Raw genomic sequence first — 13,399 nt, 5'->3', positions numbered from 1 at the left:
GGTAGCATTAGGATGACTTGATAATGGACTAAGATTAGAAGTTGGCCGTCATTTACATAAAAACAAACTTCTGTGCAACTTTGACAATTTCATAATTTCACTGAAGCGTAGCAAGTTGCTGCCTATTGCCATCCAGTGCGCTGGCAGTGAGTCAAAAGACTCTAAACATAGTCATTTAGGTGGATGATATTTTAATAAGTGATGCTACAAAATCTTGTTAACTTAAAACTACTATTTCAGACACTACAACAAATGAACTGTAGAGTGAATTCTTTCAAGATCAAGTCATACCGGACATCGATCAACTTAGCATACATGGAAGCCATAGAAGAAACCCAAGCACTTATGAACTTGACAGATCTTAAGTCATTTCTCGGCAAAATAAATTATTATGTGATCTATAGATCTGATGGAATTAAATTTTCTTTGAGACATGTAGGTCTCAACCTTATCTACGATAATGACAAAAGCTGAATAAATCTATCATCATCATAAATTATTATGCTAAATTTATACCAAATGCTGCCCAGATCACCGGACTCCTTAATAATGTAGACAAGAAAGTTGGAAAACATGAATTGTCACAGCAGTCTCAACATTACCTACAGTCTGGCAGCCTATGATCCATTAAAATGCCTTAACCTGGCCATTGATGCATCTAACACGGCACCAGAGCCATTCTTTCACACGAAAGTGATGATGTTTACGAAAAACCTATCACATACACTTCTAAAACACTCACCTCAGCCCACATAAATTACTTACAAATCAGAAAAGAAGCACTGGCTATTATACACTCCTGGAAATGGAAAAAAGAACACATTGACACCGGTGTGTCAGACCCACCATACTTGCTCCGGACACTGCGAGAGGGCTGTACAAGCAATGATCACACGCACGGCACAGCGGACACACCAGGAACCGCGGTGTTGGCCGTCGAATGGCGCTAGCTGCGCAGCATTTGTGCACCGCCGCCGTCAGTGTCAGCCAGTTTGCCGTGGCATACGGAGCTCCATCGCAGTCTTTAACACTGGTAGCATGCCGCGACAGCGTGGACGTGAACCGTATGTGCAGTTGACGGACTTTGAGCGAGGGCGTATAGTGGGCATGCGGGAGGCCGGGTGGACGTACCGCCGAATTGCTCAACACGTGGGGCGTGAGGTCTCCACAGTACATCGATGTTGTCGCCAGTGGTCGGCGGAAGGTGCACGTGCCCGTCGACCTGGGACCGGACCGCAGCGACGCACGGATGCACGCCAAGACCGTAGGATCCTACGCAGTGCCGTAGGGGACCGCACCGCCACTTCCCAGCAAATTAGGGACACTGTTGCTCCTGGGGTATCGGCGAGGACCATTCGCAACCGTCTCCATGAAGCTGGGCTACGGTCCCGCACACCGTTAGGCCGTCTTCCGCTCACGCCCCAACATCGTGCAGCCCGCCTCCAGTGGTGTCGCGACAGGCGTGAATGGAGGGACGAATGGAGATGTGTCGTCTTCAGCGATGAGAGTCGCTTCTGCCTTGGTGCCAATGATGGTCGTATGCGTGTTTGGCGCCGTGCAGGTGAGCGCCACAATCAGGACTGCATACGACCGAGGCACACAGGGCCAACACTCGGCATCATGGTGTGGGGAGCGATCTCCTACACTGGCCGTACACCACTGGTGATCGTCGAGGGGACACTGAATAGTGCACGGTACATCCAAACCGTCATCGAACCCATCGTTCTACCATTCCTAGACCGGCAAGGGAACTTGCTGTTCCAACAGGACAATGCACGTCCGCATGTATCCCGTGCCACCCAACGTGCTCTAGAAGGTGTAAGTCAACTACCCTGGCCAGCAAGATCTCCGGATCTGTCCCCCATTGAGCATGTTTGGGACTGGATGAAGCGTCGTCTTACGCGGTCTGCACGTCCAGCACGAACGCTGGTCCAACTGAGGCGCCAGGTGGAAATGGCATGGCAAGCCGTTCCACAGGACTACATCCAGCATCTCTACGATCGTCTCCATGGGAGAATAGCGGCCTGCATTGCTGCGAAAGGTGGATATACACTGTACTAGAGCCGACATTGTGCATGCTCTGTTGCCTGTGTCTATGTGCCTGTGGTTCTGTCAGTGTGATCATGTGATGTATCTGACCCCAGGAATGTGTCAATAAAGTTTCCCCTTCCTGGGACAATGAATTCACGGTGTTCTTATTTCAATTTCCAGGAGTGTATTTGGCATCCAAAATTTCTGACCATTTCTTTACGGCACCGAACTTCACCTATAACCGAACATTAACTTCATTTCCTTATTCAGTCCTAAGAACTGCCTTCCAGAAAAAATATACAATGACTATACTGCTGGGCCCTCTTCCTCAGGAACTACATTTACTCAATGGGCAGATAGCTCAACATGCTACCGCTAATGCTCTATCTACACTACCTAAAGAATCATAGAATGTAACAATACGAGAGAAGGAAAGTTGCTGCTCACCATATAGCAGAGATGCTGAGTCACGACAGGCACAATAAAAAGATTCACACAATCATAGCTTTCGGCCATTAAGGCCTTTGTCAGCAGTAGACACACATACACACACACACTCACGCAAGCGCAACTTGCACACAAGTCTGCAGTCTCAGAGAGCTGAAACTACACTGTGAGCAGCAGCACCAGTGCATGATGGGAGTGGCAACTGGGTGGGGGTAAGGAGGAGGGGAGGGATAGCATGGTGGGAATGGCGGACAGTGAAGTGTTGCAGTTCAGACGGAGGGTAGTCATAGACTCATTTTCTAAGTGAAGATGGTGTCTGAAAGAACAGACACCATTGGTGATCTTGCAGCTCTCGAAGAATGAAATTACAGTGAAATCCAGACCTTTGTAGCTGCTTACAGGCGTTGATAAATATCGATGGGGACAGTTGAAAATGTGTGACCCGACCGGGATTCAAATCCAGGATCTCCTGCTTACATGTGGGTCCCATGGGATGCTTGCCATAGAGAAGTCCCTGTAGTAGCACTGTCCTCTGTGTCCTCGATGGCTCAGTCAGATAGAGCGTCTGCCATATAAGCAGGAGATTCCGGGTTCGAGTCCCATTCGGGGCACACATTTTCACTGTCCCCGTTGATATTTATCAATGCCTGTAAGCAGTTACAAAGGTCTGGATTTCACAGAAATTTCATTTTAATGGATCATAGGCTGCCAGACTGTAGGTAATGTTGAGACTGCTGTGACAATTCATGTTTTCCAACTTTCTTGTCTACATTATTAAGGAGTCCGGTGATCTGGGCAGCATTTGGTATAAATTTAGCATAATAATTTATGATGATGATAGATTTATTCAGCTTTTGTCATTATCGTAGATAAGGTTGAGACCTACATGTCTCAAAGAAAATTTAATTCCATCAGATCTATAGATCACATAATAATTTATTTTGCCGAGAAATGACTTAAGATCTGTCAAGTTCATAAGTGCTTGGGTTTCTTCTATGGCTTCCATCCTCGCGATCCGGGCGGTCAAGCCAAGATCCCCACTCCCTGAGACACACAACATTCCACTGCCGCGCCGTACGGTGGTCGTTGAACTATGCCCAGAGCTTACGGTGACAGGGGACTGGCGGCGCTTACCAGTCCCCAGCTCAGGAACCCCAGGGTCGCCAAGCCCGTACCCAGAAAATGAATGCTGAGCCCCTCGGGGGACTGGTATGAGAGTGCCCCTGGCAATAAACATACGTCTGAGCTAGTGGATACTAGTAACTGCAGCTTAGTTGACAAATAAGGAACATCCTAACTAACAGCGTATAACACATGTTACCTAACATCAAGCAAGGCATCTTCCAGTACACGACGTAAATTGTTTCTTAAAAAATAAAACATAAGAAATGCAAGGTTTGACACGTTGTAACTATCTAAAATCAAATTAACGTGCAAATTGTTGCTTACTATCTTTGCCTACATGCTAAGGTTCCACTATTGTACCATGACTGATGGAGAAGGTGTGGATGTAGATCTACACCTACATGCACACTCTGTAAGCCACCATATGTTGTCCAGCAGAGGGTTTCTTGGACCATTATTTGTCTTTCCTTTTTCTGTTCCACTCACAAATGGAGCAAAGAAAACAACGAGTGTCAACAAGATGTATGCTTGGGGCAGTAGTATCGTTCTGCAGTCTACCACATTTGCCATTTCTTTTAACTTTTTCAATAATGTTCTGCAAAAAGAATATCTTCTTCCTTCTGGGGATTCCCATTTATGTACACGGAGCATTTCCTTATTACTCGCATGTTCACTGAACAAACCAGTAATAGATATGGCAGCATGCCTTTGAATTATTGCAATATTTTCCTTTAATCCAACATGGTGGGGATCCCACACACTCAAGGGGTACTCATGAATAGGTGGCATAAGTGTTCTTTATGCAGTGTCCTTTATAGATGAACTACCCTTTCATAAATTCTCCCAACAAACAGAAGTCAACCGAGACTCGAACTCGGGACCTTTGCCTTTCGCGGGCAAGTGCTCTACCAACTGAGCTACCGAAGCACGACTCACGCCCGGAACTCACAGCTTTACTTCTTCCAGTATCTTGTCTCCTACCTTCCAAACTTTACAGAAGCTCTCATGCGAACCATGCAGAACTAGCACTCCTGAAAGAAAGGATATTGCAGAGACATGGCTTAGCCACAGCCTGGGGGATGTTTCCAGAATGAGATTTTCGCTCTGCAGCGGAGTGTGCGCTGATATGAAACTTCCTGTCAGATTAAAACTGTGTGCCCGACCGAGACTCGAACTCGGGACCTTTGCCTTTCGTGGGCAAGTGCTCTACCATCTGAGCTACCGAAGCACGTCTCACGCCCGGTACTCACAGCTTTACTTCTGCCAGTATCTTGTCTCCTACCTTCCAAACTTTACAGAACATCCCCCAGGCTGTGGCTAAGCCATGTCTCCGCAATATCCTTTCTTTCAGGAGTGCTAGTTCTGCATGGTTCGCAGGAGAGCTTCTGTACAGTTTGGAAGGTAGGAGACAAGATACTGGCAGAAGTAAAGCTGTGAGTACCTGGCGTGAGTCGTGCTTTGGTAGCTCAGATGGTAGAGCACTTGCCCGCGAAAGGCAAAGGTCCCGAGTTCGAGTCTCGGTCGGGCGCACAGTTTTAATCCGCCAGGAAGTTTCATATCAGCGCACACTCCGCTGCAGAGTGAAAATCTCATTCTAGAAGTCAACCCTTTGCCTTCTCTACCGCCAATCTTATGTGCTCATCCCATTTCATACTGGTTTGCAAAGTTACATCTCGACATTTAATCAATGTGACTTTGTAAAGCAGCACACCACTAATTCTGCATTCAAATATTACAGGATTGTTTTCCTACTCCTCTGCATAAACTTACATGTTTCCACGTTTACAGCACGTTGCTATTCATCACACCAAATTGTAGATCTTATCCAAGTCATCCTGTATCCTCCTACATTTAATGACCACAGTTTCCCATACGCTACAGCACCATCAGCACACGGTCATAGATTACTGTTCACATTACCCATCAGATCAATTATGTATATAGAGGGCAAGAGTGGTACTATCACATTTCTTAGGGCACTCCAGTTCCCTGATAAGTGCCTCGTTTTCCGTTCTGCCCGAATCAATCATTGTTTCCAAGTTCTAGGAGGAATAACCATCAAACAATGCTTTCAAGATAGGATATCCACTATACAATCTGGACCCCAAACCAACAGTACTCAACTCAGTAGAGCTGTTTTTCCCATGTTTCAGAGGAGATGATTCTTGAGTGATACAGGATACCATCTGGACTTATAAATGTCGAGATGTTATATACAATTCTTGAGTGATGCAGGGTGTCATCTGGACTTCCAAACATCAAGATGTTATGAGACACATTTTGTCCTGGAATCTGAAGATCCCATCCACCACAGTGCTGGGATAGTTTCCAGCCTTACCTTCACTTACCCTGTATGGTAAGGGATTTGGTATTGCCTGGAGCATGATATACTGCCTTTCTCATGCAACAATAATGAAATGCTGTACTCCCCTCAACTCTTCCCCATCCCTTCCCCTAAGTACTGGATGGCATCGTCATCCACAGAGGAGAAGATAATGATCATCAGGAGTAAAGAACGCTATCCATGGCAAACTCTAGAAACGCAGATGCAAACAGCCCCTTGTCAGCAATCAGCAGTTCTATAAGAAAATTCCAGGACTCTGGATCATTGATACGAGTCTGACGCTGCTTCATCTTCTACAAATTACATGCCACGCACAATTTTACTCATCCATCTCATCATCAAATGACACAAAACTTCTGACTAACAGGAGCACCACAGACTGCTGTGTGTACAGTCTTCCTCTGCACTGTGTTTAGGAACCCACACAGGCATCACCACCACCAGTGTGACCCTGCAGTCCATTTTACTGCTGCTCTCTGTAACCAAGGTGACTATCACATGTGAAGTATTCACATACGCATGCTACTGCAAATAAAGTTGGGGCGCTGTCATTTTGCATTTTTTTATGTACTGAGTGAGAAAACATTATGAAGTCACCTTTACTGATAAATAATTTGCTGGTGATAAAATGTAGGTCTCAACAAAGAGAGGGGGGGGGGGGGAAGAAGGGGGAAGGGGAAGTGAAGGGTGAGGGGAAGGGGAGGGAGGAAGAGGAGGGGGGAAGGGGAAGGGGGGGGGGGGAGAGAGAGAGAGAGAGAGAGAGAGAGAGAGAGAGAGAGAGAGATCACACTTCAGACTGTCACATTTCATACATAAAAGGCAGAAGAAAAATATACATACAAGTCTTAAGGCTAACATATTCTAATTTGTGTGTGTAATTGAAAATATTTGCTTCAACATTGGAATCTCTACATGAAAGTGTTGTATCAGTTCACACTTACATTCTGTGAATGAAATTCACACATATATAGAGTACTGTAAATAAGATGTACTGTGTACTCATGCATTATAAATTGTCCACAGCTGCTGTGAGAGCTAATGTAAAATAAGAAGGAAAATTTATTACTAATACTTTTGTTGAATTAAATTAAGAGTGATTGATTAAAAGGAGAATCTCATACAAAAATGTCAAAAATATACAAATATACAGATGGGCAGGCCAGAATTTACCTAAGATCAGTACAACTGACAGTCACACAGAACTGAGGAAAATAAATAAAGCCTAGTTTTCGGAAACTTGCTCCTTCAATACCGAGGAGTAAGGAGTGAGGAAAAATGGGGGAAAAAGGGTAAGTGGATGCAGGTCACTCACAAGATGGAGTAAGGGTACCAAACGGAAGTTAACGACAGTGCATCATATATACTATGCCAGCTTCAAAGAAAAAAGAAGATAGATTGAGAATTAAAGAGGTATATGTGAGATGAATAAGATTAATGATACTAACTACGAAGAAAAAGATAACAAATAAAAAAAATATGTAAAATACACACACACACACACACACACACACACACACACACACAGAGCTGCACAGTGTGCAAAAATAAAGAGTGGAGGCTCATAGAAGTGACAGGAGTAGAGGTTAATATAGGCTGAGTCCAGGGAGTTGGCAGGCTGAAAGAATGTTTTGGAGTGAAAGTTCCCATCTGCACAGTTCTGAGGGACTGGTGTTGGGTGGAACAATATAAATGACTCGTGCAATGTAGCATCTGATCTGCCTAGGACCCCAGTTATGCTGGAGGACATGCTCCATTATGAGGTGTTGGGAACCCCCAGGTGGACAGTTTGTCTGAGTTGAGATTTTGAAGGCAGTTAAGATGTTCTGCTTCACTAAGAGTCCAAAAAGATGTCATCAAGAAAAACCTATACCAAAACAGGGGAAGCAGATGCTGGGTCTTAAGAAATGCCCCTTCCATGTGGCCCATGGAAAGGCTGGCATGGGATGGGACTGTCCTTGTTCCCATTGTTCTGCTCTTGATTTGTTTGTAGTTCTGGCCCTGAAAAATGAACTAATTACGGGTGAGGATAAAGTCAGCAAGTGAGAAGGAACGAGGTTTATGGGAGGCTTTCGAGTGGGTTCTGGGAGAGGCAGTGCTCAACGGCAAAGAGACTATGAGTATGTTACACGTTTGTGCAGAGAAATGTAGTATATATGGTGACCAGGAAGGTTCCGGCAGGAGAGGTGTGGGGTAGATTTAAGCCATTCCAGGAAGTAGTTCATGTCTTTGATGTAGGATGGAAGGTTGCTGTTGACATGTTGTAGGTGCTGGTCAACCAGAGCTGAGATCCTTTGCACTGGGGCTTTGATTGAAGTTTGCTACTATGTGACAGAGTGGATGGTTTTCTTTGTTGATTTTGAGTACTATGTAGCAAGCAGGGGTATGTGGCTCAGTTGGGTTGAGTAGGTCTGTGGAGGCAGTTGTGAGACCTTGTAAGGGACCTACAGTTTTTAATACTTTCTGTAGTTCTGCCTGAATGGAGGGGATGGGGTCATGTGGAACAGCTTTGTAGGTTGAAGTGTCACAATTGATTCAATCCCTCTGACTCATACTCCCCATGGACAAGTACCACAGTTGTGGAGCCTTTACCCACTGGGAGGATGACAGAACGGTCTGCACTCAGCTTCCAAATGGCACGGGTTTCAGTTAGACTGATGTTGAAAGTTGTTGGGGTGCTCTACAAGAAAGACTAGGAGACAATATTGGATGTCAGGAATTCCTGATACAGCAGCAAGGTCTAATTTTTGGGGAGAGGAGGAAGATCACTTTGGGCCACTGGTCAGAATTGTTCCATGCATGGGTCAATGCTGGCTCTGCAACTTGGGGGTTGTGACTGGATGGTGGAATGATATTTTCAGTTGGGTTTTCCAGTAAAGGGAGGAGATCTTTGACCATGGTAGTATCACTGAATTTAGGTGTGCGACTAAAGGTTAAGCCTTTTGACAGGGCACATGTCTCAGGAGCAGGGAGGGACCTTGGTGAGATGGTTAGAACTGAATTGGAACTGGTGTTGTGTGGCATTTGAGCATAGTTATAGTTGTGGCTGGATCTGGGTGGAACATGTGCTATGATTGGAATTCCAAGTAAGGATGCCAGACTGGATTTGTTGGCTATTTGGGAAGGGGAGGGGGGTTGGGGGGAGGGGGGCAGGGACACCACTTTTTTGGCGTTGGACAAGCATGGTGGACAGTTTTTTTGGGTGGTGTGTGGCATTAAGCTCAAGTTTACAGCTAACTTCTAGAATGATGTTCCTGAGTGTGTTAAATGAGCTGGTGATTTTGAAAAGAGGTAGGAGTTGTTAGGAGTGATGGTTGCATGAAACAATATATAATTCAAAGATAAGGTGGGTAATTGCTAATGACTGAAGATTTTGGACAAGGAGAGACTGGTGGAAAGAAGGGTTGCATCCACAGAGATACGAACTTTTAAAGGTAGTCTCTGGGGCAATTCCAAGGGTCAGGCAGGACTGGAGGAAAAGTATGTGGATTGCAGTCCAGCTATGGTGAAGGCATGTTTGAGGAAGGAATGTAAGTACTGTGGTATAAGATTATGATACAGAATGGATACATGAGAGGTATATATGAAGATTTGACAAAGACACTGGTGAGGTTCAAAGAAAGCAAAAACATAATATAATAATGATTAAGTTCAGCCACACCCCTAGACACAAACTGTGTTAATCTCTATTGCTGTCTCCTCTTTGATCCCCTGTGTGTGTGTGTGTGTGTGTGTGTGTGTGTGTGTCACATGTATATAGATGTATATGTATGAGTTTTCCCCCCTTCTCTCTCTTCTCTGATGATGGAACATGTTTCAAACAGCTAGATGTTATTTATTTTCATGAGTCTTGTGTGACTGTCAAATGTACTGAACTAAGCTAAGTATTGGCAAGCCCATCTGTCTCTTTGTATGATTTACAAGTTAATTCCATTAAATGGTTTAAAATTTCATTAAAAAAAATAATAAAAATAAAATTTTAAAATTATATCAGAACACAACGTAACTGACACATAAAAATATTGCTACTACTTCTTACCTGTTGTGGAGATAGAAGATAATGTGCAGACTGTTGAATTACATGTTGCAGCCCAGTAATAGCATCATGCATCCTGTGTGAGATAGTTTATTAGAGATGTGTAGCACACATGTGCAGCTCACAAAAATCACAGACAAGCAGAAAACGTAAACTATGTCTATTCACACTAAAATTTACACTTGCACTACGAACTTCACATTTACAATTACATAGCGAAGCATAAAATCTCTTTTACAGTGTGAACTTTTCCAAAACCATTTATGACTAGTTTTCGAATGTTGTCATAGAGTTCTATGAAACAGTGGTCAGCATGCTGTCATTTCATTTTAAACAAAGGAAGCCCTAGATATTTTTTAAAAGACATAACAATTGTTGAGAGTACAGCACATTTTGAAGTTCTGCACAAATAGGTACCACAAAATTATGGAGAAGCAGCGGTCTTCAGCTGAAATCCTATTGAATGACAGCATTAAACACCAGAAAAGCTTTTCTCTCATGCCACAGACAAGTATTTCTGTCAAACATCAAAACAGAATTACACATCTGGGAAGATAAGGCAACATTTGTCCTGAAAATGGGAAATGACATGATTTACAGAAGGCCTTGGCTTCTTATCTGTAATAATGTCAAAAGCCTAAATTATAAATACAGGTATAATAACAAACTTTTGCTATAGCACAATGCATCACTGATATAGAATAAGTCTTAAGTTAGATTCATAATAATGCTGTGTCATGGCTTCTCTGTGGCAGATGTTCATTCATGTGAGTCAGCTATCTGACAGCATGCAGCTCTTGCCAAGGAGTCTCGCTCTGTATAGGTAACTAAATATTACTTAAGCTATTGTAAAATTAAATACATTTGCCATGTACTAAATGGAACAAACTTTATATAATATTTCCCCATGTCAATAGCTAACAGCAGTGTAAATATATGTCTAATACTTGTAAATCATTAAAATTTAAAGCTTACATGAAATTAGCAACTTCCCATCAAGTACGTAGGTATGTTTCGCCTAGCCATTCATAAAGAAATCTGATGGTATCACTAGCTTCTCAGCAACAACAAAAAATGGTTTTCTGTAAATTATTTGATTTTATACAAGAATGTTTGTTGGTCATTAACCTTATACTTCATACACCGAAGAGCCAAGGAAACTGGTATACCTACCTAATATCATGTAGAGCCCCCGCGAGCACACAGAAATGCCACAACACAATGTGGCATGGACTCAACTAATGTCTGAAGTACTGCTGGAGGGAACTGACACCACGAATCCTGCACGGCTGTCCATAAGAGTATGAGGGGGTGGGGATCTCTTCTGAACAGCACATTGCAAGAATTCGCACATATGCTCAATAATGTTTGTGTCTGGGGAGTTTGCTGGCCAGCAGAAGCATTTAAACGCAGAAGAGTGTTTGTGGAGCCACTCTGTAGCAATTCTGGATGTGTAGGGTGTCACATTGTCCTGCTGGAATTTCCAAAGTCCGACGGAATGCACTATGGACATGAATGGATGCAGGTGATCAGATAGGATGCTTACGTACGTGTCATCTGTCACGAGTCATATCTAGACATATCAGGGGTCCCATATCACTCCAACTGCACATGCTTCACAGCATTATAGAGCCTTCGCAAGCTTGAACAGTTCCCTGCTGACATGCAGGGTCCATGAATTCATGTGGTTGTCTCCATATCCGTACATGTCAATCTGCTCGATACAATCTGAAAAGAGACTCGTCCGATCAGGCAACATGTTTCCAGTCATCAACAGTCCAATGTCAGCATTTACAGGCCCTGAGGAGGCGTAAAGCTTTGTGTTGTGCAGACATCAAGAGTACACGAGTGGGCCTTTGGCTCCGAAATCCCATTTCAATGATGTTTCATTGAATGGTTCGTACACCGACACTTGTTGATGGCCTGGCATTGAAATCTGCAGCAGTTTGTAGAAGGGTTGCACTCCTGTCACTCTGAACAATTCTCTTCAGTTGTCAGTGGTCACGTTTTTGCAGGATATTTTTGCAGCTGTAGCGATGTCAGAGATTTGACATTTTACCAAATTCCTGATATTCACGGTACACTCGTGGAATGGTCATACAGGAAAATCCCCATCTCATCGCTACCTTGGAGATCCTGTGTCCCCTCGCTCATGCGCTGACTATAACACCACGTTTCAACTCACTTAAATCTTGATAATCTGCCATTGTAGTGGCAGTAACCAAACTAACAACTGTGCCAGAAACATGTTGTCTTATACAGACACTGCTGTCTGTAGTGCCGTATTCCACCTGTTTACGTATCTCTGTATTTGAATGCGTATGCCTATACTAGTTTCTTTGGCACATCTGTGTAGTAAATAATATTGATTGCCTTTGATTACTTATTGAGTCAGTAAAGGTATAACTATGAGGTGTATGCTGCTTATGAATTTCTGTCCGATGGCTCTGAATTTTTTTAATTCTGTTCTCAATATCAGTTGAGATATTATATGTCATGCATATTACACAGTAAATTTTCCCTCTTCGCTGATGCAATTTTCAACCTTCTGCTGCTACGGGGCTTTGAATTGTAGTGTACAACATGGTGGTGTATAAAGCAAATACGTCAATGCATGAGATACACCGAGCTGAAATCCTCCAAAAGAAACTGAAACCATTAATTCGAAGAGGTTTTCCACACATGAACCACCCTCTTCTTCAGCATGACAATGGCAGATCACACAAGAACACTGCAACATCCAAACATCTTGGACTCACTGTCTCATATCATCCTCCATACAGTCCCAATGTGGCCTCATCTGATTTTCATGTTTCCAAAACTTAAAGAACACCTTTGAGAACTTCAATTTGATAGCGATGAACAAGTTCACACACAGAGTTGAGGTTGTGGCTCTGTCAACAAAGTCAAAGACTTTACAGTGACAGTATTGACAAACTGGTATTTCGCCGAAAAAATTGTGTTCGTTGCCAGGCTGACTGTATTGAGAAACAAATAAGTAGACATAAAGATTAAAGGTGTAAAATGTTAATGAAATTTGTTTTATTTAAAAATCGTTTAGAGTTTTCACATAAAAAATTCAGAGGCATTACTTGTCAGCATACTCTTATAATTGTAAATAACTAAGGGTATTACGAGACTGTGGGGACAATGTATCTGGATTGTACGAGTGAGTCATATACAATGGGGAAATATGTGATTTCAAATACACTAGCTTACAGCAATGGAAAAATGAGAAATGTCCTCGTTCTGTTTTGCAAAGAAGAGATTAATGAGTTATTACTGGATTTTCCCAAACTAATTACAGTATTTAATAAATTAATCTAAAGAAGAGTTTATAATGCAGTTGGTAAAAAATAACAGACATGGGGTACTGAAAAGCTGTAGTAGGTTAAAACTGCGGTCAAGAGTAATTCTGA

General features: G+C 43.1%; 1 protein-coding gene across 1 annotated transcript in view; it reads right to left on the bottom strand.

The window, feature by feature from the left end:
* Positions 1-13,399, bottom strand: part of LOC126197246 (alpha-mannosidase 2) — a 236,572-nt gene that overhangs the window by 52,367 nt on the left and 170,806 nt on the right. Inside the window, exon 12 of the mRNA XM_049934627.1 lies at positions 9,984-10,056. Within this exon, the coding sequence (XP_049790584.1) occupies positions 9,984-10,056 (73 nt within the window). The remainder of the gene's footprint in view (positions 1-9,983; positions 10,057-13,399) is intronic.

This window comes from Schistocerca nitens, chromosome 1 (assembly GCF_023898315.1).
Source record: "Schistocerca nitens isolate TAMUIC-IGC-003100 chromosome 1, iqSchNite1.1, whole genome shotgun sequence".
NCBI classification, from domain to species: domain Eukaryota; kingdom Metazoa; phylum Arthropoda; class Insecta; order Orthoptera; family Acrididae; genus Schistocerca; species Schistocerca nitens.
The sequence above is the reverse complement of the archived record's forward strand: the minus strand, read 5'-3'. Positions and strand labels throughout refer to the sequence as shown.